General features: G+C 38.5%; 1 protein-coding gene across 1 annotated transcript; it reads left to right on the forward strand.

The window, feature by feature from the left end:
• The first annotated feature begins 939 nt into the window (after positions 1–939).
• On the forward strand, positions 940–24,589 carry LOC113053286 (nuclear receptor subfamily 1 group I member 2). Its single transcript, XM_026218195.1, has 9 exons — positions 940–1,206; positions 14,732–14,922; positions 18,689–18,819; positions 20,223–20,392; positions 20,510–20,781; positions 20,912–21,057; positions 22,658–22,774; positions 22,851–22,956; positions 23,024–24,589. The coding sequence occupies exons 1-9, from the start codon at positions 1,204–1,206 to the stop codon at positions 23,163–23,165; spliced, it is 1,278 nt and encodes a 425-aa protein (XP_026073980.1). The 5' UTR covers positions 940–1,203; the 3' UTR covers positions 23,166–24,589.
• The last annotated feature ends 2,493 nt before the right edge of the window (positions 24,590–27,082 follow it).

Genomic DNA, 27,082 nt, shown 5'->3' on the forward strand with positions numbered 1-27,082 from the left:
GTTTTTTTGCATGGCTCAGCTGATCTGTAGACATTATGTTCCTTCTTAAACTACTTAAATTCAAGTGTTTTTGAACCTTGCCATCTCAAAATGGTTAACATGATGAAAGCTCCAATTCCGATCCTACAGTTTTGTGCTCTGAATATCTAGATCATCCATGTAATCCACTTTGTATAACACCATGCATCTAACTGAATGAGAAATAACCAGTTTAGCATTCCTAAAGGAAATACCAATACAATAAAAGAGTTGAAGTCTTATGTAACTTCACTTCTTTTGGCAGAGATATAAGTAGTAGTGTACTGTTACAAATTCAGCCATTGCCTAAATTGTGAATATGTAACTATAAAGGGTGATTATAAAGGGAAAGGATGACGTGTGTACTTTCTGGTGTACTTTATTTTTTCCTGTGAATTATTTAAACAGTTTTTAAGCACACAGCAGTTGTATGACTGTGTGATTTATGTTGTTTAACTAAAACTAAAATGATCAACTAAATTATAAGTAGTCTGTATTTTAGCTAATTGCCATGCTTCCTTGTCAGATTTTTCTATACTACCTTCCATTAAAACAGATGCAGCATAATTCGATAGCGAGAAGTGCTATCAGATTTTGCTTTCAGCATGATATTATTAATAAGGTGTGAGGCTTTATTAACACCTACACCCACTGCAATCATAAACCTACCCATATAGAAGAATAAATACAGTGTTGGTAGCATAATTTGATAGGTAGCATTATTTGTCAGAACACCTAGCCTAAGTTTAATAATGAGAGGTGCACTTGAGGAAAATGAATACATTGTTGGCTTATGCACACTACCTATAGCTACTGCTGTAGAAGTAGTTGCATAATTGTCCATAAACAAATTGCATAATACTGCATTCAGTTTGCCCCGCCTGTGATTGGTTGTTCTTTCCTCGACATTCACACGATCTGCTCTGTTGACCTAACAGGAAAACAAGCAACGGCATTCGCGAGGAGGGCATACATGTTTTCTCGCGTGTCGTTTTCAGGACATCTGTAACCAGGAAGTACGTCTCTGTTGGTGCTCGATCACTTGTGCGTATTATATGCGTTCTTTAAAAGCAGGACTGTAAGACTGTAAGTCAGTACATGGGATCGGATCGAGTCATGACTGACGTCGGAGCTCGGAGGACACGGTCATGTTGAGGCATTGCGAGCATGTCCTGCTGATGTGACATGGTAAGTGCGTCTGTTTTTATTTAGCTGATGGAGTAAAGTAGATCGCGAGACGTGACAACAAAGTTGAACGTGCTCTTACAAATAATACTGCCGCTTGTAAACTATAGGAATGAATATGTGCATGCTGTGCGTTTGACAGGGTTCCAGTCTACGGTTCCTGTTTGATGGGATTTAAATATCCTGTACTGTTGAGGGGTCGTCTCGAAGGTCAGATAAAGCAGACAAACTTCTGCTGTCAGCATAACCCGCATTCATTCAGAAATATATTCACTATAGCCTATATTTGAGCGCGATGCACAGGCTACATTTATTTGAATCTGTGCTGAACTTGACCTGTCGATATCAATCAGAACGATCGTCTGCGCAGTCTGTTAACTTTAACCCAGTGCCCCTTCACTGTTGTTTTATCTTCATTCTTATGTGATATGCTTTCACGTATCTGTTCAACAAAATCATTAAAAACACTGGCAGTCGGTCATTATCACTAATATTATCCTTATTAATCTGTGATTAAATTTACTCACCCTCATGTCAAACAACCTCTAAGGTATTTTGAGATTTTTTTTTCTCCATTCAGTGGAAGTGCGCCAATGTTTAGTTCCCAGCATTCTTCAAAATATATCTGTGTGTGTGTGTGTGTGTGTGTGTGTGTGTGTGTGAGAGAGAGAGAGAGAGAGAGAGAGAGTGAGTGAGTGTGTGTTACACTGAAGAAAGAAAGCCAGGATTGTATTAGCATGTAAGTAGTAAATATTTATTTATTTATTTATTTTTGACTACCCATTTAAGTTATTTCTTATTCAGACCTTTGTGTCTCTTGTGGTTAACTGATTTCCCACCGAAAAAAATAGTTTTAGAGACTTGTTGGCTGTTGCTGACCAAAGCTATTTATGTTTATAATGAATGCTGAAGTCTTCTAAAGCCATGCACATTTCTGTCTGTAACAGCGTTGAGATGAGATCTCTTCCTTTGTATGAAAAGTGAGAGAGAATGCAGACTGACCCCACCATGCTTAGAATGACCTGGATGAACGGTCACTATTCAGAAATATTTGACTGAATGCCTTGACCAAACCGATTTAGTTTTTGAGAGCGCTGTGCATTGATATGGAGTAACTTGCGAGTCAGGCTAAATCGAAAAAAAAAGAAAACCTTCAAGCTTTGCGTGTCACAGAAAAGCACACAGAACGAAAGCCGAACAATGTGTTCAGATGCTCAGTTAACATATTAGTTGTGTTTTAGAATATATGTCAGGATGTATAACTGTTTGGTTTTAGCAAAAACACGTGTGTACTGTGTTTTTATTTTACTCACAGAATAAGAATAAATCTATAAAGAAGAAATGTTTTTGCTAGATGTCTTACTGACATAGTATCCAGGGTGTTGGGACAAAAACAATGCCCATTACGGCCGGCCTGTGACATGATAGATTGCTGCATTACTTTTAGACTGGCTCATATTGAATCTGATTTTTTTTTTTGTGTGTGTGTGTTTTTGCAGCATCGCAATTATAACCAATCAATCATTATAACCAATCACACACATCTATGTTAAGCTTATGGATGCGAAGTCCAGTCAGAAGTGTTTAGATTAGGCACTGCTGAAAATGACAAAGTTTAGTTCAGTGTGTCTGCCTCAGGAAACCTTTGCAAACTGGAGATCTGTTTCAAAGAAACAAGTTAATGAATAAATAAAAAAATAATTACCACCGGAAATTGATTCCTGGAGGCAAATAATGGAAAAGTTTGTCTCTGACCCTGACCTTATTTCTTATGAAACCTTATGAAAAAAAAAAAAAAAAAATCTATATTTGCTGTAGTTTGTTTAATTTAGTCTAAATATCCGACTGCTTTGTGCGGTTTGTACTAAGGGCCTGTTTCTAGCGTGTTGACCTTGTTGCAGTTATAGCTAAACATGCTTTTGCTCAAATGAAGATTTCTGTTGTTTGGACATTCTGTAGAATTACTTTTCCCGTAAGGAAATATAACCCTAAACTGGTAGCCTGGAGCTAAATACACTATCTTAATAAATGAGTCACATTTATTTTATATATACTATGATAATAATGATACACAATATACACAACACGATGTCAAAGAACCAGGAAGACACACCAAGGAAACTATCTTTCTTTTGGGAGATAAGATTAAGTGTCCTGCATTCTCAGAACATTAATGATATTGAGAGAAGAAAAAATATTGAGAGATGTAATTGCGTTTTCAAATATTCAATAAGACTTTACACTTGTGCATTGTATTGAAATGCACAGGCTCAGTTTTACGTTATCTGTAAAGTATCTAGTAAAGTATAATTTTTGCATACTGAGTTGTGAATGGTTTTGTCATCCTTGCATGTATTCAAATGTTTGTAGCTGCTTTTACACTTCACAGTGACTATGTGTTGACTCTTGTGTGCTGTCGACTGAAATGAATACATACTGATTTTCATGAGAATGACAAAGCTCTTCTGATGCTGCATTTTATCTGCATAAAATCAAACACTGTAGCTTAAAGCAATATTTCACTAGACACAACTGTCATCAGTATTAGAGTCCAAACCAGCCAATAAAAACACCAAGAGTAATCCACACAACCCCAATCCAGTCCATCAACTAAATTATTGTGAAGCGAAAAGCTGTGATTCTAAAACAGCTAACATTTCTCACTCTCTCTCTCTGTTTTTTTTTTTTTTTTTTACAAACCTGTTCAAATGAAGAAACAAACCCATCTACATTTTGGATGGTCTGAAGGTATACATTTTCAGCAAATGTTCTTTTTTGCGTGAACTTTTAATATTTAAATGCTTATTTTGTCTTACAAGCACCGGTATTTCTTTAAGGAAATCCTTTGATCATGCCGACTGTAACCGCTTACATTGCGATCTTTAAAAACTTGCTTCCAAATTAATCTTGTTACCACTATATTTATTTTAAAATCTTTTTTATATCCCTCCATGGCATATTTAAGTCCCACTTGAATGGTGGTCCTTCTGTGTCCAAAACTGATCTAAAACATCTTGGGACAAGGTTTTTACACTGACAGCTGTCATTTTAAGACAGCCAGCAACTCAGTTTGTTAGACAAAGCAGTGCTGCACTTATAAACACTACTTTAAGTAAGGGATTATCCCACTTATTACATGCCTACTTGCCACTTAAAGGTGCTGTAGGGAACTTTTGTAAAAAAAATATTTTTTACATATTTATTAAACCTGTCATTATATCCTGACCGTAGAATATGAGACAGATAATCTGTGAAAAAAATCAAGCTCCTCTGGCTCCTCCCAGTGTCCTATTGCCATTTGCAGAAACTCCGTCGCTCCCGGTAAAAAACCACCAATCAGAGCTGCGGTCCGTAACTTTGTTTGTGTTCAAAATGTAGAAAAATGTATATAATAAGTGAGTACACCATGAATCCATTTTCCAAACCGTGTTTTTAGCTTGTCCTGAATCACTAGGGTGCACCTATAATAAGTGTTTATATTCGGACTATTTAAGATTGCTTCGGGGATACCGCGGCGGAGTAACCCAGTACCTTTGTGATTCTTCATAGACATAAACAGAGAGAAGTAGTTCCGGCTACGATGTTCTTCCGCAAGACGCAAGCAGTTCTGTTTATTAACCGCTAGAGCGTCAAAAGTTCCCTACCGCAACTTTAATTAAATTAGACACAATATATTGATTTGAGTTGAAATATCTGAACGCAAAGCTTCCATGAAGACAGCAAAGCTTCCATGAAGACAGCAGTTGTGACCAAGCGGCATGTTCAAACTAAACTAGGAAACGGTGCAGTCAAAAGAATTATTAATCAACATTTCACCACATACATAATTATGTCGATAAAACATATTTAATTTTAAATAAATCTAACCAGTATGTTATCTTATTATTGACAGTGTACAAATTGTCAGCAATACCACACTTACACAATACAACACTTCTAAATTGAATAAAATGGGTAATGATATCCTTTATATTTTATATTTAACTTTATATTTGAAATGCATTTTAACATTCACTGCCTTTATTGCAACTTGCTAGGTTATATTTTTGCTTACACATGGTTAAAACATGTTTACTGTATAGTGGTAATCATGGAAACCTACAGTCAGTTTAGTAAAACCACCATGGTTCATTTTCACATGGGACTGCAAGTGACAGGCAGTTGCATGCATAAAATGTAAACTTTTTATTATGATAGTATGATTTATATTAACATTACAGAATAGAACATGATCAATATTAACTTTTAATGTTCATTTTAAATAAATGTAATTGCACAAACAATATAGGCTACAATTACAATTTGTTCATTGTGAAATAACTCAAATATATAAAAATGTTCCCTAAAGTATCAATGGTTTCTTATGAAACTTTTGGGAAGTGCAGCCCAGAAGTGAGTAAATGCTCTTAGAGATCGATTAGTTTTGTCTTGCAGCCTTTGCGTGTGTTCAGATGAGCAGGAAACTAGTTCTTTCCCACACAATTTTTCACTAACCTAGATTAATTGTTCAATTCAAAACATTTTGTACACATTTATTCATTTTTGTTAAATAAAGAAAATCACTGGTAAAAACAAACAAACACCTAACCATCAATACTTTTGATACTCACATCAGTATCGATATATCAATACTTCAGGATCAATACGCCCATCCCTGGCAAATGAGCCTTTGTTTTAAGCTTTTATTTACTTTTTTTATCAGCTCTGTGGAATACTTGATTCTGATTGGTCAGTTGTGCCATTCCAATGTATGTAATGTTATTCCTCGTCAACAGCCGTTAAAAACTGATAACACAGGCTCATCTTGTCTGAGATATAGGAAGGAGGACCCAATTGCAGTGAAATATAACAAGGTTTTATTGACAAGACAGACTGATACAAGGAGGAAGTGAAGTGCACAAGATACCACAACAGGAACACAATAAACAGGAACAGCTAGGGAAGGCCATTGGGAAGGCTTCAGGAAACAACTGGCAGAATACTTTGGCAAGACCAGGCTGATAGAGAAGACCACACAAGGCACTATATAGCAGAGCTCAGAAACTTGTTGACCACCGACTCTGGAGACAGACCAGATGCCAGGCAGGTAGAACCCGGGCAGGACACATGGGGACAGGTCAAGAACTCGAACACAAGACTAGACAGGACAAAGCTCCACAAAAACACAAGTTAAATCCAAGACAAAGAATATAAACCAATGAACTAATAAAAGTAAAGTAACAAAATAAGAAATTACCCATTTAACCAACTTAAGAGAACGATCAAACAAAACCATGAATCAGGACTAGAAAAACAAAATTAATATTACAAATAAAAGCAAAAAAGCTAAAACAAAAGGAGCAAGACAAGGAAATGGAATTATTAGGGCTAGACAAGAGCACAAGACCAACCAAACAGGGAGACACGGGCACAAGACCAACCAGACAAGGAGATATGAACATATTTCAGCCACATCCACAGACAGAGACAGAGGGGGTGAGAATGACCACGGACCAGCAAACACAAAAGGGTAAGGTGCACTATAAATAGGGAGGAAAATACATGAGGGACAGGGGAGCACAATTAGACCAACTAGGCTAACAAGAGGGTGTGGTAAAGAGGAAACAAGGAGGAGGGGCTAAGGAAGCACATGGACAAGGAAAACAAGGCCATGTGCTGAAAGAAGACATAGACACAAGAAAGAAAACACAATACAAACAATGTCAGTGTAAAACACTGACACTACCCCCCTCCCAATGGATGCCTCCTGGTGTCCACTCCAACGGTGGGGTGAAAGTCAGCATCATAAGCGGTTAGCACTGGGCTTGGGCAGACTGTACGGGAACATCTTCAGAGGTCATGACAGGGAGAGTAGGGACAGCCTCGGGACAGCCTCCACAGGTGAAACATGGGGGGGGGGGGGGGGTGAAATGCTTGTTTTCACTCAATATCCTGTTAATCTTGAGTACCTATAGAGTAGTACTGCATCCTTCATAACTCCAAAAAGTCTTTAGTTTTATTATATTCATAAGAGAAAGATAGTCTGTACCGATTTTTCCCGGAAAAACACGACCAGCTGGAGGCGTGATGTGTGGGCGGAGCTAAAGAATCACGAGCGCAAGTAGGCTTTTGCGTTGAGAGCGTTTGGAAGCTGTGACTTTACCTTGAGGCAAAAACCATCATCCAAAACAAACCATGGCTAACAGTCAGATTCAGCCGTTTATTTATGATCCAGAAACAGATCCCGAGGCTGAAACTGAACGAGAGCAGCAGCAGCAACGACTCGCTCCGAGCGGGGCTCGAACCCGGGTCTCCGGAATGGGAGGGGACACACTAACAAGGAGGCAGAGATATTTTAAGCAGTTTTACTCACCGCCTGCGGTTCCAACACACGATCGTGACCCTTTTTCGTTGGGACTGCATCATCCTTAAGAAATAAGCGATGTGCAAATCCGGCGTCAAACTGGGCCTTGGTTGTAAAATAAACATCTTCGAAATGCAGGGAACAAACAAAAACACTTGCACAACTCCCTTGATGCTCTGTAAAAATAAACTCCATCCACTGGTCCCTTAATGCTGTTTTTTTTTGGTAATCTGTGCAGGGTTGTCTTGCCCTGGCAACCAAAAAGACACTTCTTTTGTGACATTTCGCGACGCTCTCGCTCTGATCAGTGAATCGCTCTGATCAGTGAAATGTCTGTGCTGCTCAGCCTCGCTATACGGGAGCGCGCGCTCTTCCGGCAGAAGTGCCTCAGGATCCATATAAGGAAATTCCGCTCCATCTAACGTCACACAGAGCCATACTCGAAAAAAACTTTCCGAAACTTGTGACAAACCGGAAGGAGTATTTTGGGAACAAAAATACTCCGTCAAACGTACAACTTAATTTTTGAAACTTTGTCCATGTTTAGCATGGGAATCCAACTCTTTAACAGTGTAAAAAAACTCAGTATGCATGAAATAGCATTTCACCCCCCCTTTAACAAGACAAAAAGGAATACATCTAAATGGTCATGACCCGACTGAAGAACTACCTCCGAGGACATAACAGGACAGACAGGAACATTTTACACAGAACATGTTTGTGCAATTACATTTATTTAAAATGAACAGACAGGAACATTTTATACCATAAATTGACAGGTAGGAACACCTTCTATGGCCATGACCCAACTGGCATGAACGACCTCTGTAGGCGTGACAAGACAGGCAGGAACACTTTGTATGGCCCAGACATGACAGGTAAGAACAACACTTGAGGACTTGACAAGACAAGAACCATCTCTATGGCCATGACCCAACTGGCAAGGGCAACATTCGAGGATATAACGGGACAATTCAATTCAAGTTCAACTTTTTACAATACAAATTGTTACAAAGCAACTTTACAGAATTTTTTTTTTCTACAATATTTAGTAATAGCTTATAAGTGGTGACTGTCAGTTTGTGCATGTATGACAGGATTTGTAGAAAAAAATTATACAAGACGTAGTCAGCCAGATGATGAACATTATTAATATTATTAATAATTAATAATGATTATATGATGCAGTCACACTTGTAGCAATATTTGTTAGTTCTGTTGTTGATTCAGGGTTTGCATCATCTGAGGTCCTCTGAGGATAAGTATCATCTCTTCTCAGGTGTTCTGGATCCAAACTGGAGCTTGTGTAAATCCTAGTTACTAAATCCCGTGGCAAAACATAGAAACAAATACAGACATCATTAGCATAGCTGCTGATCCAACAAAGTGAAATTAATTAGTTTAACCCAAGCTAAAGAATAAAAATGCGCTTTTGATCAGATGCAACTACACTCACAATTTAAGATACATTATTCGAATGCTTGTCGAAAGAGATGTGTTTTTAATCTAGATTTATTTGGGAGCCAAATGTGAAAAAGCTCTACCTCCTTTAGTGGACTTTGCTATCCTATGAACTACCAAAAGTCCAGTGTTTTGTGACCTTAGGGAGCGTGATGGATTGTAGCGTGGTAGAAGTCTAGTTAGGTACACAGGAGCTAAACCATTTAGGGCCTTATAGGTAAGTAATGATAATTTGTAACTGATACAGAACTTAATAGGTAGCCAGTGCAGAGACTGTAAAATTGGGGTAATATGATCATATTTTCTTGACCTGGTAAGGACTCTAGCTTCTGCATTTTGGACTACCTGTAGCTTGTTTATTGACGAAGCAGGACAACCACCTAGAAGTGCATTACAATAGTCCAGTCTAGAGGTCATGAGTGCATGAACTAGCTTTTCTGCATCAGAAACAGATAACATGTTTCGTAGCTTGGCAATGTTTCTAAGATGGAAGAATGCAGTTTTTGTAACATGGGAAATATGATTTTCAAAAGACAAGTTGCTGTCTATTATACCACCCAGATTTTTGAATGTAGAGAAAGTAACAGTACATCCATCTAGTTGCAGATTGTAATCTACAAGATTCTGTGTAGTGTTTTTTGGTCCAATAATTAATATCTCTGTCTTATCCGAATTTAATTGGAGAAAATTATTGGTCATCCAATCTTTTACATTTCTAACACACTATGTTAGCTTAGACAATTTAGAAGTTTCATCTGGTCTCGTTGTGATATATATAGCTGAGTATCATCAGCATAACAGTGGAAGCTAATTCCATATTTTCTAATAATATTACCAAGGGGTAACATGTATATTGAAAATAGAAGGGGACCTAGGACGGACCCTTGTGGCACTCCATATTTTACAGATGATAAATGAGATGATTCCCCATTTAAGACAGGAACATTTTATATGGCCATAATTTGACAGGCAAAAAAACCCTCTATGGCCATGACCCAACTGACAGGAACAACATCTGTAGGCGTGACAAGACAGGCAGGAACAATTTGTATGGCCAGACAGACAAGGTAGGTAGGGACAACTTCTGCAGGTGTGATCTCTGGACACTTGACAACATCTGTGGACATGACAGGAGTGATCTCTGGACACTTGAAAAAATCTGTGGACATGATAGGAGTGATCTCTGGGCACCTTGACATAGGACTGACAGGAACGTTTTCTGTGGAAATGACAGGTGTGATCTCTGGAGGAGGGTCTAAAGAAGCACATGGATAAGGAAAACAAGGCCATGTGCTGAAACAAGACATAGACACAAGAAAGACCCTGCAAAACCCTGACACATCTGGGGTAACTGAAGTTGGTGCTATTCTCTTGTGGTTCACATTTACAACTCTGCGTGTTTGCTGCGTAAAACCTTCGGCCGATTTTAGCATTGGTCTCAAAACAGCAGACCAGCTTATTGAAAAAGACCATTCATTCTCTCCCAGCAGGTGGCACTTTAGGAGCGGCAGAAATAAAGGTTTCCTCAGTAACGGCTGTAATCAAAGCAGCGCTTCGCTCACAAATGATACTTTATTAGACATTGGGTGAATTCCAAAAATGGCTTTATTTGAATGGCTTAAATTAGGAATGTTGCTATCGTAAGTGTACAACTGAATTTCTTTGCGAAGGGCCCTTCCAGAAGTCCATTAGCAAAGGAAAATGTGATGGTCACTTCACAGAAGTGGTTTCTGTGATCTTCGGTTAGTAGATCTTGCGATGCTTTTTAAAAGTTGAGATTGATTTCAACTTCACATACAAATGTAAGTAGAATTGGCTAATTAAAAGTCTTTATTTTAATGTAATACAAATAGTAATAATAATAAATATTCATTTGCAATAACTGATAACTGAGTGCTGAATGCTGCACGCACCACGCAGTGTTTTCAAGGTAACATTTAGTAAGTGATTCCCTTGAGTTGAGTTCTGAACGCTTATATGAGAAAGTAATGCCACGCACCCTTCAAAGAAAGAACACACTTCAAGGGCTCTGCTACTTGTGGGCATGGCCATTTGTAATCTTTAAGGGTCTGTCTTCCGGTCCATTTGTGTCCAGTTATTTTTAGCTGTACAAAACAGCTCATTTTGCTGCTTGATATAGCAAATTGTTGTGTCTTACCTTTTTGTATTAATGTATTATCTTAATTATGAACAAACAGTTTTCCCATTTACTGCACATTGTTAATCTTCTCGTTATTTCCCCATAGCGTTTTAATGAACCAGAGGCATAGGCTTACTTCCGCAATGAAGAATAAGGTGGATAGGAAAGATGAAATGAAATTTACATCAAATCTTTTTCTGAAGACAGTTGGTTCCATTTAAAGATACATTCATATGAAAACACCTCCACTGCTTTTTGATTCTGAAAGGTGCAGAGTATGTTTATTAAAAGTCAAAGCTGTATAAATCAATGTATGGGAAACACTGCCTTGAAAGATCAGAGTTTACATTCAGCTCTGCTGTTTGGAGAGAAAAAAGAAAATTATTAACCCAAACCGACAACCCAACCATTTTTTTTTAATTACAGTTATTAAAGCCTGTTGAATCTTTTGTCCTCAGGCGTACAGTATGACGTCATCATAGAGTACAGAGAAAATGTTCAGTGAAATTAGGTGTAGGACTTCAATCAGTGAATGAATGCATGATCTCTGTAAATGATGAACACTTAAATATGCTTTTGTCAGACAGTGGTTAAATTATACAGAATGAAGCATAGCCTACTTGACTAACGCATTATTAACAATAAAGATATATGCATAGGAAGACTTTTAGATGTGCAAATTAATAGTCCTGGACCTATATGAAGTCCACTGATGTAAATGAAGTGTGCTTGTAACTGTACATCACATTAAAGACCTCTATCTATTTATCTATCTATCTATCTATCTATATAGGGTTATGTCATTATGAATAATAACAAATGTTATTCAAAATGATAGAAATTAAATACAAAAATTATTAAATAAAAGAAAAAAACTTAAATGGCCTCAGACTTGTGAACCCCCTCATGTGTATAATTTGATTAATACATATAATTAATTTAAAAATATATATTTTCTTCTCAACCTCATATTTGAAAGCTAATGTGCACAATCTCAGAAAATACTGGATTTCAGCACAAAATCTAATTTGATCCACATTCAGCTTAAGTGTGAATGTAGCATGTCACATAAGGATGTTTTGAGCTGAAATTGTATCTTATAGATTTTACGGTTTTATATCAACAGATATATAACATTCTGATTTATTTATTTATTTTTGGCTTATTGATACATTTCTTATAATTTTTATTCAAATCAACAAATGTAATTTTTGACGTAGTTAGACGATGGATCAATAGAGCATTAGCTAATGAAAAATGCATTTACACAGCTCCGGACAAGACATGCTCACATCCCAGCTTCATGTGTTTGCTTAATGTTAGTTAAGCCCAAAAATGCTGATCTGGAAGTTGAACACAAATTAGCTAATAACTACATGTTGAACAGGTGTGTGTGTGTGTGTGTGTGTCAAAAAAAAAATATATATTTATTATTATTATTTTATTTTTTTTATTTTTGTTTTCCCTTAAAATGTTTCTTATTTTTCCAAAATTGAATTTCACAATGCAAATCCTAAACAAGCAAGTCAGATTGAATGAATACGAGGAAGGGTAACTGAAGCACTTCTCAAGCTCTCAGCTTCCTCTTGATTCTGACAAACCTGTGCTTGGATTGTACGAAGGCAACTAAAAAACATTAAGAAAATAGCACATTTCCTAACGAGCAGGTAATTGTTCTTTGGACCCAGAGAGTGAACTCAGACTGATCCTTACATAGTTCTTCTACATAAACTGTTAGCATTAAGGTTTAAGGATCAATTCCTTAAAGACTTTAATCTGCAAATAGGCCGCTATTGTCTGATGGACTTGTACCGTATGTGAAAGCAAATCTTTGTGTGGTTAAATTGAAAACAAGCCATGAGGAGTCAAAACTGAATGAATAGCAGTAAATGATAAGATATCAGTGAGATGATAGTGAAGGATTAATAAATACAGTTTTACAGATGATCATTAGAGTGACTGAGAATGCTGTTATTATTTACTCACCCTCATTTCTTTATAAACCTGCATGCAACACAAAAGTAGAAGTTTAGAAAAATGTTGAAGCCTTTTTTTGTTGGTGGTGTTTTTTTTTTTTTTTTACAAAATTAGGAAAAGTAAATATTGCATATATATTTTAGGAAAGGTAAAGTAACTTGCAAAGTTACATTGCAATTGCAAGTATTCTGTAGCTGTACAATGGCTTTGAGTGATGAATTATTTTAAATGTAAATCATAATTCACTCTTTTATTTCCCAGTCTTAGTTGATTTTCATTTTTGAGTGAACTTTAAAAGATTTATTTTAGATAGGAAATTATTTTAGAAATGTAATTGATTAAACATAACAGGTTGCCAGACGTTATTTAATTTGATCAACATTCTAATAAAACTGAATATTGCAATTTTATATAACTGTTATGCATTTTAAAATGTAATTTATTATGTGATCGAAGCTGTATTTTCATCATTACTCCAGTCTTCAGTGTCTCATGATCCTTCAGAAATCATTCTAATAGGCTGATTTACTGCTCAAGAAACAACAATGAAATATTAATTGATTACACAAAATTTTTTGACTTACCGGTAGTTAAAATGTAATTCATAATTATTAAAATTACATTTAAATTAAATCATCTATTTGTAACAATGAAATATTCTATTTTATACATTAAGATAAAATAAACATAGTTTATACGGTATGATAAAAATAGAAGAAGAAGAATTACATTTTGTTATTGGACACCAATTCTGTTCCCTTTAAGTGTTTTTCCCTCATGCACGGAGAAAAAATAAATAACAAAAGGAACCTTAATCCAACAGTGAATAACTGTAGACTATAATGCTGCACACACTTCAGTTTAATGGTTTAGAGCAGGAGTCTGACTTGACCAATGCTTAGTGGTCTCAGGTGGATACCATGGCAACATATAATGTCAGCTTTGTTTGTCATTGCTGTATGTGTACGCGCTGTGTTCTTTCAATAGCTTATTGAGGATAAAGGTCTTGCCCTGGAGTACATACTCTTTCTGTGTTAACACGGATCATGCAAAGGGTATGTTTCCTAAACTCTGGACCTGCTCTGCTGTCGTTTACTTTTTTTTACAGCCAAGAGTGCTGCTCACAACTAACTGTGTAATGGATATGTGATAATTGATACTTGTTTTATTCACTGTGATTTTATTATTGATGCGTTCAGACAGGTTTAGGTTTAGATATTGTCATTTGTGTGTAGTGGTCGACTGATATTGTTTTTTTGACAGCCAATGACCGATATCTTGGAAAGAAGGGGGGGGCGATAGCCGATATAGAGCCGATATATGTGTGTGTGTGTGTGTGTGTGTGTGTGTGTATATATATTTTTATTTTCATATTTAAGACATTTTTAATCACTTGACAATGGATTAAAAAATAAATGTGTAAAATAAACATAAATAAATAATGCTGTAGTTTAGTGACTGCAGCCTAATTTTGGATGCTCAGCAGTTTTTGGTTATGAATTTTTAGATTGCTTTTTTAAGTCTTCTCTATGTGAAGACATTATTTGTCGAAACAAATGGGTGGTAATGTGAAGATATGAGTGATAGTGACGTGTCTTTTGTTGCAGTGCTTACTCCAGCTCAGGATGAGTAAAGAAATGGAGGAGCTTTCTCCCCTGGATGACTCGGGACATGGTGATGGGTCTGAGGATGAAACAGAGGAGGATGACGAGCCCAAAGTCTGTCAAGTATGTGGAGACAAAGCCACAGGATACCACTTTAATGCCATGACCTGTGAGGGCTGCAAGGGCTTCTTCAGGTGAGTCAACAGATGCCCTTCCTCCATAACATGTGTGATTGTGTTCCATGAAACAAAGTCATACAGCTTTGGAAATGATGACAGAATCATAATCTCTTTAATAGCTGACCCAACTATCCCAAATAAGTACAATTAAAATTTTTTATAAGCATTTAATAAAGAATGTTGGAACAAAACAACAGATATCAAGGATATGTTTATTACAGTGTGTGTATGATATGTTTCTGTTGCATTGAGTTTTTATTGTTCTGAATTGTTTTTTTAAAGCAACCTGTGAAAAAAATAAACCAATACAATAGCATATGAATTTGTGACCAACCTACACACTTTTTTCAGAAAACAAAATCAGCCATTGGTGATACGGTTGTTCTTTTGTATCATTATTTTCATATATAGCCAGATATTATAATTCATAGACAAAAGGGTCTGCTTTTAAAGGGATAGTCCACCCAAAAATAAAATGCTTGTGATCATCAGCCTCTTGTCTTTACAAATCTGTATAGCATTTTTTTCTTGTGGAACCCAAAATAAGATATTTTTTTAAGAATGTTCATTGTGTGGACCAAACTAGCCAAAATGCTCTTTAAAACACCTACTTCTAATTTCTGAAGATCGGAATGGTTTGTAAAGACATGAGGGTGAGTGAATGATGACTTATAGTTTTCATTTTGGGATGAATTAACACTATTAACAAAAATGCTTCAGATTTTTTTTTCAATTAGGGATCCAAAAATGCCCTTGCAGTGCATTCATTTGATTGTATGTTATCTAACATTTAATTTATTTTATTCTGTTCTATGCTATTTTATTATGCTGTTGGGTTAAGTATGAGCTTTGTGTCTGCAGTCTCAATAATGACCACTTGCTTTCATATTTTTGCTGTATTTGCTTTTCTGACAAGCAAATTATTTAGATGTAACAGAACGTCTTGGTTACGTATGTAACCCTCGTTCCCTGAAGGAGGGAACGGAGATGTTACGAATGGGAGCTCGCCCTAGAGCCCAGTCACCTTCGAGTGGTACAAAACGAGCCAATGGTACACAAAGTACATGGTCTGCGGAATTTGCATCGCGAGCTCCGCCCCGCAGAGCGGGTATATAAGGAGCAATGCGAGCAACTCGCATTCAAGTCTTCGCTGAGGAGCCGAGCCAGTGACCCGGCCGTTCAGCGCAACAGCGATGTGGCAAGGGGACGGAACGTCTCCTTTCCGAGGGTTACATACGTAACCAAGACGTTCCCTTTCAGTCGGTCACGTTCGACGTTACGTATGGGGTCCCTTACAAAACGCCACATGGCTGTCTTCCAGCGACCCGTGTGAGTGATAGCACCCTGTCATGAGGCCAGCCGAGTGAGGGTCTATATCTCGCACAGAATACACTGGGTAGCATATTCCAGCTGGACATATGCTAGCAGGCTGCCTGCCCGTGGGAGGACTTACAGAAGGCAGGTATCTACCAAGGTGGTGATACATAAGAACTCTGAGGTACCCAGCCCGCAGGGTGGAAGTTTCAACGACAGAGCTGGCAAGGGGCTTGCCAAGGGAAAGACACATGCTGCGGAGAGACTTATTGTGGACATGCACACGTAGGATTACCCAGAAGGGGAATCACGACACATGGAGGCACCTAGTCCCACACATGGCTGACCAAGGGGCATGTACGCAAGTGTTGGACATCAACAGTGCTGGAGGAACCCAGGGTTCTGACTGAGGAACTCACCAGAGGGGAATATCGCACGCATCCAGTCCGCGGAGTGGAATGGCGCAGCAAGCGGATTGACACCGAGTAGGTCCTTACTGGCCCGAAGGGGCGAGAACCCGGGAGGACAGGGGCTCTACACAGAGATTATAAAATCTTGCGAATGTGTTAGATGTCACCCAGCCCGCAGCTCTACAGATGTCTGCTTGGGAGGCGCCATGCGCCAGCGCCCAGGAGGAAGCTACACTCCTAGTTGAGTGAGCTCTCACCCCTAGGGCGCATGGCAGGTCTCGAGCCTGATAAGCCAGGACAATAGCATCCACTATCCAGTGGGATAACCTCTGCTCCAACCACGGGGTGAAGTATTGGCGGCAGGCCGGAGTGATGGTCAAAGCCAGTGCTGAAGCGGTCTCATATGGAGTAGCCCGAGCGGTATGACTGCCGCCGCGGACGCCATATGCCCCAGGAGCCTCTGAAACAGTTTCAGTGCAACCGCTCTCTTGCCCTCGAATTGTCTCAGGCAATTCAGCAGTGACTGCGTGCGCCCATTCGTAAGCTGCACGAACATGGTGACCGAGTCTATTTCCATACCGAGAAAAGATATCCTCTGCACAGGGGAGAGTTTGCTCTTTTCCCAGTTGACCTGAAGACCCAGTCGGGCGAGGTATCTGAGCACCAGATCCCTGTGCTCGCACAACCGCTCTCGAGAGTGAGGTAGTTGAGGATACGGACACCTTGTTCCCAGAGAGGAGCCAGGGCTCTCTCCGCGACCTTCGTAAAGATGCGGGGAGACAGGGCCAACCCGAATGGGAGAACCTTGTACTGATATGCCTGCCCCTCGAAAGCAAATCGAAGAAACGGTCTGTGTAGTGGAGACATGAAAGTATGCATCCGAGTCTGTGCAGAGCTCGGTTCAAGGCACGCAGGTCCAGGATTGGCCGTAACCCACCTGTCTTCTTGGGTACTATGAAGTAAGGGCTGTAAAAGCGGGACTTCATGTCGGCTGGAGGGACCGGCTCTATCGCGCCCTTTGCCAGCAGGTTCGCGACCTCTGCGCGCATGACAGAGGCATCTTTGCCCACCATCGTCGCGTGGACACCCCGAAACCTGGGGGGACGCCGGGCAAACTGAATCGCGTAGCCGAGCCTGAGCATCCGGATGAGCCAGTGGGAAGGCCTGGGGAGCTCTAGCCAGGCTCCCAGGAACAAAACCAGCGGGGTCAAGGGGGCTACAGGCGTACCCACAGTGGGGCAGCGTGGTGGAACAGAAAGCCCCGGCATGGGAGGCATAGCGTCCCTTAGCGGGGGTGGAGTGCGGGCACTCGTCTGACTCCAAGTGGCAAAGAGGGCATGAGAAGGCGAAGCGTTCTTGAGCCGTCTTTGCATGGAAACTGGCAAGGGGAGAGGAGAATGAGAGCGGCGAGGAAGCACGTCGCCAGCTGTCGTTCGTGGCCTCTTGAGACCCGGAGGTAGAGGAAACAGCTCTTTTAGTGAAGGTTTGGGTACCACCGGCCGCAGGGCCAGTGGCAGAACAAAAAGAAAACGAGAACACAGGATTCCCCCGGAGGAGTGGTCCTGCTACCATCTCCTGATGAGCTGACGTCTCCAACTCCTCATTATATACCCGCTCTGCGGGGCGGAGCTCGCGATGCAAATTCCGCAGACCAAGGTACTTTGTGTACCATTGGCTCGTTTTGTCCCACTCGAAGGTGATTGGGCTCTCGGGCGAGATCCCATTCGTAACGTCGAACGTGACCGACTGAAAGGGAACTAGCAGAGCATTTACGTGATGTTGCATTGATGAGTTGATTAAAAATATTTACATACTGAGAATTTGTGTTTAAATTTAATGGAAACCTTTAATTAATAGACTTGGACAGAATGCTGTGTATTTTATAGTTAGAAAAAAAAAGATTTCTTCTGAAATTCAGGGCCAGCAGGCAAATGATGCGGTTTAATTAAGTTAACATCTGACACTGGTAGACAGTTGCGCTCATATCTTGTGGTGTCTTATTTTTCCTGCAGTCAGTGAGATTGACTCAAGCATGTGGTTTTGTGTTTGTTTGTAAGGCGTGTCATGAAGCGCCCCGCACAGCTCTGCTGCCCGTTTCAGAACACCTGTGTCATCACCAAGACCAACAGGAGACAGTGCCAGTCCTGCCGACTCCAGAAATGCCTCTCAATCGGCATGAGGAGGGAATGTAAGTTTGACTGAGTATTACTTTTCTCTGTTCCCCAATCCCTAAGAAAGCTGCTTTTACACAGAGACACAAATGATTGATTAATGGTTATGAGAAATACATAGGCCTACACTTTTTACGTTGGCCGATTTACGTTGTACTGTACCTTTGTCCAGCCTCATTCAAATTGAGCATCTCTCCCGCTTTTTCATTCGACCCTGCCTAATAAATACACAGATACGTCCATAGGCGTACGGTTAACTTATGTCCAATAGTCCAGAGGAGAGCAATAAAAGTGTTAGCCAATAGGCTCAGTCGTACATCAATCAAACTGTTGACTGGTGCACGAACACCTCCTCAACCTTCAATAATCTCAAATTGGAGAGAGCGCGCCGTGTTAGGTCGAGTTAAGCACTGGCAACGAAAAAAAGAAGATGCACTTTTAATAGCGAATGGACAGCTACATGCTCTTGGTTAAGACCTGAAGATGGCGAAGCAGAGAGAGCTTTTTGCATTTTAAGCAAAAGCAGTTTTGGTTATGGTGAAGAATACGACGTGAAGCAACATGGTGCATGTGAGTACCACAGAAAAAAAAAATCATAATTTTTCATTAAACCAAATGACCCACAGGCTGACGAAGTTTCGGCAGCAGAAGTGACAAGCGTTTATCATGCCGTACATTACACACAGTCATATCGCTCTACTGAAGTAACAAGTTAGCCCCAGTCATTTTTTCCAGATTCTGAAATGGCTAAGAAACAAGCTGTAGAAACTTTGGGTGATATTTTGGGTCAGGCAGTGTCTTAATCTTTTAGTCGGTGGGTTTAAAAAGAAATATAGGCGATATATTACAGAAAGCTTGAAATATCTACTTTTAAACGAAAATATTCAAACCAAAATAAATGGGCTACTCTCTGATGATGTAATCCATATGAAATGTGCATTTCTCTCTGGCGTTCATGGCGAGTATGCATCATCAACTTAATCTTTGCAGTGACACAGAAAAAAAACTGTTTATTACTAAACAATTAAATGTCTCCTTGCTAATTTAGACACATTCATATTCATTACCGGTTCTTTGTGGCAAGCTTTATGTGTGCAGTCATAACACTTATCATGTAGGCTAAAGCCTATTTAAGTAATTAAATTAATATAAAGGGGCGATGCATTTACTACTCATGTCTACTCATAAAATGCATGTAGGGTACAATTTTTCTTTTTCTTTTTTTGCGGTCCGAGTTGCGGGCGGGTTAGTTGAAAATGTCGGTCGGGTGCGGGTTGTTTATTCATTGACCTGTGCATCACTGATAGGAATCGATTACGTTTAAAAATATATTCAAATAGAAAGCACTTATTGTAATAATATTTCACACTATTACTTAAAAAAAATTCTATAGTGGCTTCCCTTTGGTTGTTTTCCTCAGTGATCATGTCGGATGAGGCCGTGGAGAAGCGGAGGATGCAGATCAGGAGGAAGAAGATGCAGGAGGAGCCTGTAACGCTCTCCCCTCAACAGGAAGCTGTCATACAGGAGCTGCTCACCGCACATCACAAGACCTTCGACATGACTTGTGCCCACTTCATTCAGTTCCGGGTAACATACTTACTGTACCCTATACTGATCGTCTGTTAAATATTCAGACAAATACTGTATATATCTACTGAGCTATGTCTTAAAGCACTGTCTTTATTAGAGGTTTCATGTCCGCAGCCTTTAGACCGCGATCAGAAGTCCAAGTCTCGGTGCGCTGGAGAGCCAAACAGCAGCAGGTTGACTTGCACAACCACGCATGAAGATGCTGTGCAGCAGACCATCAGCTTTGTCTCCCCCTCGTTCCCTTACTTCAGCATTCACAGTCCTGAAACTACAGAGAAGACTCGGCATAAAAGTGCCATCTTCACCTCTCTGCCACATTTTACAGACCTCACCACATACATGATCAAGAATGTAATCAACTTCGGCAAGACGCTTACGATGTTCAGGTGAATACCGGCCCTCGTTCAGTGCATCTGATATAAAGATTCATCACTGGTACTCACAAGTGATCAGACAAGACATCTTTACACCTTTTTTGCTCATGTTGTTTTAGTCAATGTGTGTTTCGAATGGCAGGGCTCTAATCATAGACGACCAGATCTCGCTGCTGAAAGGCGCCACCTTTGAGATCATTCTGATCCACTTCAACATGTTCTTTAATGAGGAGACGGGGATCTGGGAGTGCGGCCCGCTGCAGTACTGCCTGGATGACGCCATGCGAGGTCTCCATTAATCTTATATAGACTATGATGTATGACATGTGTAAATTAGAAACCAATATCTACTACAGACTATATGGCAAGCATGCATTTCTACCTTTGCAATGCACTAGGGTCAGACTTCTTCCTTATCAGTGTTTCCCATGTTTTTGTGTACCTGGGAATAAGTGGTTAGCTATTCTGGAGTCTTGTTATTAGGTATAAAGGTAGATTTTTGTAATGCACATTGGTATTTTATTGTTTATTAATTGCATTCCTCGAACACTGCAAGCACAATACACTGTAATACTTAAGACGGAAGAATCATATCATTAGAAATGTAAACTTTTAAGTAAAAACTTATACTGTTATAAGTAGTGTGCTTAAACTAGCGTTCAAAGGCTTGGAGTTGGCAAGATTTTTTATGTTATGGAAAGAAATCTCTCATTCTCATCAAGGCTGGATTTTTTGATCAAAAATACAGTAAAAGCGAAATATTATTGCAGTTTAAAATAACTGTTTCTGTTTGTATTACAAGCTTCAATCCATCCTTGTTTTTTTCTTTATATTTGCTAATCAAGGCTAAATTATTATGGTTGCTCGAGAAGTGGCATCTCATTCCATGTTGACTAATTACCCTGATTTTCTACAGTCTCTGAGACGCAGCTGTAAAAGCCTTAAATTGAACTCTGAATTGAATGTCATTACTGTGACATCCAGTTTCATACAGCTGTCACTCACAACAGCTCTTCTGTTTAACCAACATGCATTGTTTCAAAGCAAACCATGGGACTGCTTTACCATGTCATAACACGAAAACGCCACACACATAATCCATGTTAACATGTCAAATGCTTCTAGTCTGAAATCAGTACAAATGTAGATCAAATGGACACATCTGCATTAAGAAAGATCCTCAGTATACAGCACAAAATAAGATACTAAAGACAGATCCAATATGAATATTTGCCACCAATTCTTTCAAGACCAAATTATTTGAGCTTTGCACACTGACTTTGTCAACACTTCTAGCCTGATTTTTATCTGATACAAATGCTTAATGCCTAAATGCCATTTATGTTATACAGTTAAAATGAAATGTTTTTATTTGAACTTTTTTTTCCTTTTCTTATATTTTTATTGATTTTTTGTGATGTGATTTTTTTAAATTAGTTTTTCATTTTATTTATATTTCTCTTTAGCTTTCATATGGGTTTTAGTAATTTTAGTTAGTTAATCAGTTTTCAATTTAATTAAAGTTACATTTTTTTACAAATGTTTATGATTTTCTTAAATCTTTAGATATTTATTTTTGGTTTTATTTTATTTTTATTTCAGTTTTCATTTTATGAATTTAAGCTTAAACACAATTAAACAAAAATAATTTTCAATTATAATTTTCAGTTATAATTTTCAAGTTTCCTAATTGCTAGTTTTCCATCTAATATTTATGTTTTATTCGATTTCAGCTTTATTTTAATTAACAAAAAAGCTCCTCCTCTTAAAAATGAAACATCAATAAATGAATCTAGGGTGATTTTCCACCTTACAGCATGTGCTACACATGCTTTTGAGGGCATTTTCAAGCAGACATCCTGCATCCGTTTGTGTCTTTCCTCCTCAGCTGGTTTCCAGCGTCATCTGCTGGACCCCATGATGAACTTCCATTACACACTGCGCAAGCTGCACCTGCGTGAAGAGGAGTATGTGCTGATGCAGGCCATCTCGCTCTTCTCACCAGGTACTTCAGATGAAGCTCATGTTCACATGAACACACCAGCTGTTTCCCCTCTTACACATGTGTGTTTCGTCCACAGATCGGCCCGGTGTGAAACATCACAGCGTGATCGACCGCAACCAGGAAACACTAGCTCTCACCCTGAAGACCTACATTGAGGCCAAGAGGACCGAGCCAGAGAAACAGTAAGAACGCTTTATTTCCGTCTCATGAGGAGATTGCACATTCATTTGAATCTTCTCCTTCTGCTAGTCTGCTGTTCCCAAAGATCATGGCGTGCCTGACTGAGATGAGGAGCATGAATGAAGAGTACACGAAACAAGTGCTGAAAATCCAGGACATTCAGCCTGAAGTGTCTCCGCTTTTACTGGAAATAATAAGCAAAGACAGCTAAGCCTTCACAGAGCAGGTGAACTCCTGAACTCTCTTATCACCAGCTGCGTTGACCTTCATCTGAGGACACTAAGGACTGAAATATATTCAAGACAAGGACTGTGACTACTGATAATGAACAGCACACTGCAGATGTGAAACTCTCATTTTATAAGTGTGTTACTAAATGTAACTGTGTATGAGTTTATCTCACGAGCAATCTTTTTCTGGATCTTTTCATGAAAGAACAATTTCTATGGTTCATAAGCAGATGTAGGATGGCACATAATATCTCTTACATTCACTGAATGAATGAAGCTTGAAAATGCTGTAAGAGAAAGTTATCATGGCAGCATTAGATCACAAATGTATAAAACGATGATATACATATAGTCATTTGTGCTAATAGTCTGCCTTGATGAATCGGTTTATTTATTATTAATTTTGAAATGCAAAATAGTCGTATAAATTTAACGCTTCAAGGTGTGTTGTGTTCAGGTTATTTAATATCAGTGACGGCGTCATATGTGAGTAGCTATATTTGATTCAGGCATTTTCCAGATTAGAATGTAAACGGAGTTATGAATCTCATAAAGATCATGTTCAGATCGTAATTTACTCTACATATTGAAAAAAATAGCATTGTTACATTTCCATAATTATTTTTCATTACAGGAATGAGTATGGGAAAAATAGGCTTTTATGCAAAGTATGCGATTTGATTTTGGGCATGGATTATGTTCTTGTCAGGTTTTGTGAGATTTGCTCTGATATGTGGCTGGGGATCAAAAGAGTTGTGCTAACTGGTCTGTTGTGAATGCTTTACTAGAAAAAAAAAAGCTTGCTGTATTTTGCGCAACATATGAATGTCTACAATTCTGAAGATTCAGAATTTCATGGAGGCTGCAAGAGTTCATCACACAGACACTTTCTTAAGAAGCGATTGCCTTTTAATATTCTACACTCAGCTGTGAGCGTAACCTTTTTCACTTACTACATTCATGTTTTAAAGCTAAGTTACTAAACAGACATCAGAAAGCATCTGAAGGTCATTTGGACCTTTTGTGGTTCATTTTGTCATTAAAGCTACAAAACAATCAATGTGACGATTGTGAGCTAGTGTCATGTGGATGTGACATGACAGTGTAGAGCAGGTGTTTAGGGTTCAAACCAGGAGTGCAGTATTTTTGGAAAATATTCTTTAATTATTATAAATATTAATACATATTATCAGAGTATTCAGATGTCAGGTGACTCTATAAATGCCTTCATATTAGCATCCTGTTTAGATTAAGCAGTTATTTTTTCCTGTCTGATAAATGACGAGGAAACTTGTCACAACAGGAATCATTTCTACACAGTGCACTCAGGTCTTCTGTCTTTACAGTGATTATTTGCAAAGTAAGATGTATATGTCCCGCTCAGGAAAATAAAATGTACAATTTACGAGCATGTGTGTAGAATCTTTAACTGTGTAACTGTTTATTTTCTACAGGGTTTCTGCAGGATATTTAAGCTCAAGTTTAAGACTTTTTAAGACCTAAACAAATAACATTAACACCATATGAGCGCAAAAGGTCAGCATGGTTACATAACTGTAAAATGATTGTAAAAAGCATGATTTACAGTTCATATACAGGTTTTCACAAAAACAAAAAGGTTTATAAAAAGATAAACCTCACATTTACTCACATCATTTTTTATTTTAATAAATGAGTCAAACGTTTCAATTATTAATTTAAACCATTATCTAAAAACTATTAATTAATTAACACAAATATAATTTACTGTCTTAATTGTTTAAAATTTTATAATGTATTTATAATCTTGTCGAACCACCAGATCAGATTTATAACTCTGCTTGTTTGCAGTGTTAAAAAAAAAAAAAAAAAAAAACGGGTTGATTTTCACATTGGTCTGAACAAAAACAGAAGGGCTTTTTGAAAATGCAAATTCATTCGCTTCCAGCAGGAGGCGCTTTCGGAACGCAGAAATATAACTGTTGCCCCGGTAACAGCAGTAAACAAAGCAGCAGCAGGGTCTTTGAAGCTTACAGAGCCCTTGTTTATTCAATGAAATAATAATAACCTTTTGAAGTTTAATCGTCACATTAAACTATAAATTTAAGTCCTCTTTAAATCATAATTAAGACTTTTTGATATTTGAATATTTTTTACAACGTAATTTATTCCTGAGAGTTTTCCGCATCATTACTCCAGTCACACGATACTTCAGAAACCAATTAACCCCAACCTTTTGAACGCTAGTAGACTATAACACATGCTTTAATCCAAAGCAACTTAAAATGCTTTTTTTAATTTGAACTCAGGCACTTACCACAATCACCTTTAAACATATTATGCAAGAGTGAAGAAAAAGAGAGACATTTCCTTGCACTTTAGTCTAAATGGATTGACTTTAGGGATTAAAGAAAGACGCGTGGCAAATGCAGGGTCATTTCCAAGCTATCCTACTCTTTATTTAATGCAAATTACAGTACCAGGTAACTAGTCTCTGAATCCAAGTCACACCAAGGACCAAAACGGGCATATTTACAAGGAGAGGAGACATTTAGCATACCTTCACAGAAAAAGAATATATTTAAAATAAAATAAAATTTTCAGTCACAAACAGAGGCATTCAAGTAATATTAATGTTATACATGTTGTATTTGTTTTTTTATTTTTATTCCTTTTTTCCATTTTAAACCAAGACAACTGTTTTCCCAGCAAGTGTATGTAATGCGATAGTCTGTATTCAGCCCACAGTCCTTAAACAATTGTTTTTTTTTGTTTGTTTTTTTGGCAATTGTTTTTAAACCTTGCGTCTTTACATTCTTACTCTAACTTTAGTCACATGACGTGGTCACACCATTCATGGAAAGCAACACATCTGTGAATGCGCATCTTACAAGCAAGCTTTACATTGAGGGTCCGGCGGGAGCTACGTGACATCTCTACCACGTACTGTCAGCTGGCCAACGAGCGGACACACAAAGAAATCATTATTATTGCCCCTGGGATGTCGCAGTTACATCACAGCACACTCAGAGTTGGTTCACTTTGGTAGTGGAACGAGTGTCAGAACATACATTGCGATTAACTCCACGGGAACATGACTTCCTCCACACACAAAAACACCTTTGTGCCGAACTCGAGAGAGAGAAAAAAGAAGTGAGGAAAAACATCTACAGAAATGCCATTGAATGTGGTTTCTGATAGTAAATGAAGTCGGCTGTCAGTCATTCAGACTTGACCAATCAACAGCACCTGCAGAGGGTCACAGGAAGGGGCGTGGTCTAGGGACAGGAAGTGTATGGAAGCAAAGGCACTCCAAACTATAGATACACTATACATTACTAGTTATAGTTACAATAATATAGCTGGCACCTACTGTACATATAAGATTGAACTATATGGCTGGAGCAAGCTCCTTGTCTACACTATCCAACAAACAGGTCATGTCTGCCCTGATCTTTTAAATCTGTTTTATTTCTTTGATCCTTTTTTCATTTAATCCCTCGTCTTTGTTTTCGCTCATTTACAGTTCTCAGGTCAGCATATTTATGTACATAGCAGAACACACACACTCACACACACTCACACAGGCACGCACGCTCACAAATTATACAAAAATCAAAACAAAACAGAAAAAGTAAAAGTAAAAGCCAGAATTTGGTGAGGAGCAACTGTGCTGTACTGTATATTCATGACTGTCGTTTTCTTATATACTGCCATGCTTTGCGCATTAAGACATTTTGGGAAGGAAAGAAGTACGTCTTTCTGTAAGTGATGCCGAGACATGTTGAAGAAAAAAGTAGTGGTTAAAACAACACAGCCATTTCAGTTTAACATCGCGAATGGAGCACAGACACAGTCTCTGTGAAGTCAGTGCCACATCGATGCGTTTCTTCATGTGTTCTTTATGTTTAGCTGTGTG

Source organism: Carassius auratus, chromosome 34 (assembly GCF_003368295.1).
Source record: "Carassius auratus strain Wakin chromosome 34, ASM336829v1, whole genome shotgun sequence".
Taxonomy (NCBI): Eukaryota; Metazoa; Chordata; class Actinopteri; order Cypriniformes; family Cyprinidae; genus Carassius; species Carassius auratus.

What these genes read in the sequence shown, in the direction of transcription:
- LOC113053286 (XM_026218195.1), top strand. An exon ending in CCCACTTCATTCAGTTCCGG is followed by an intron (nt 20,393 to 20,509) that starts GTAACATACTTA and finishes TCATGTCCGCAG; the next exon opens with CCTTTAGACCGCGATCAGAA. An exon ending in AAGACGCTTACGATGTTCAG is followed by an intron (nt 20,782 to 20,911) that starts GTGAATACCGGC and finishes TTCGAATGGCAG; the next exon opens with GGCTCTAATCATAGACGACC.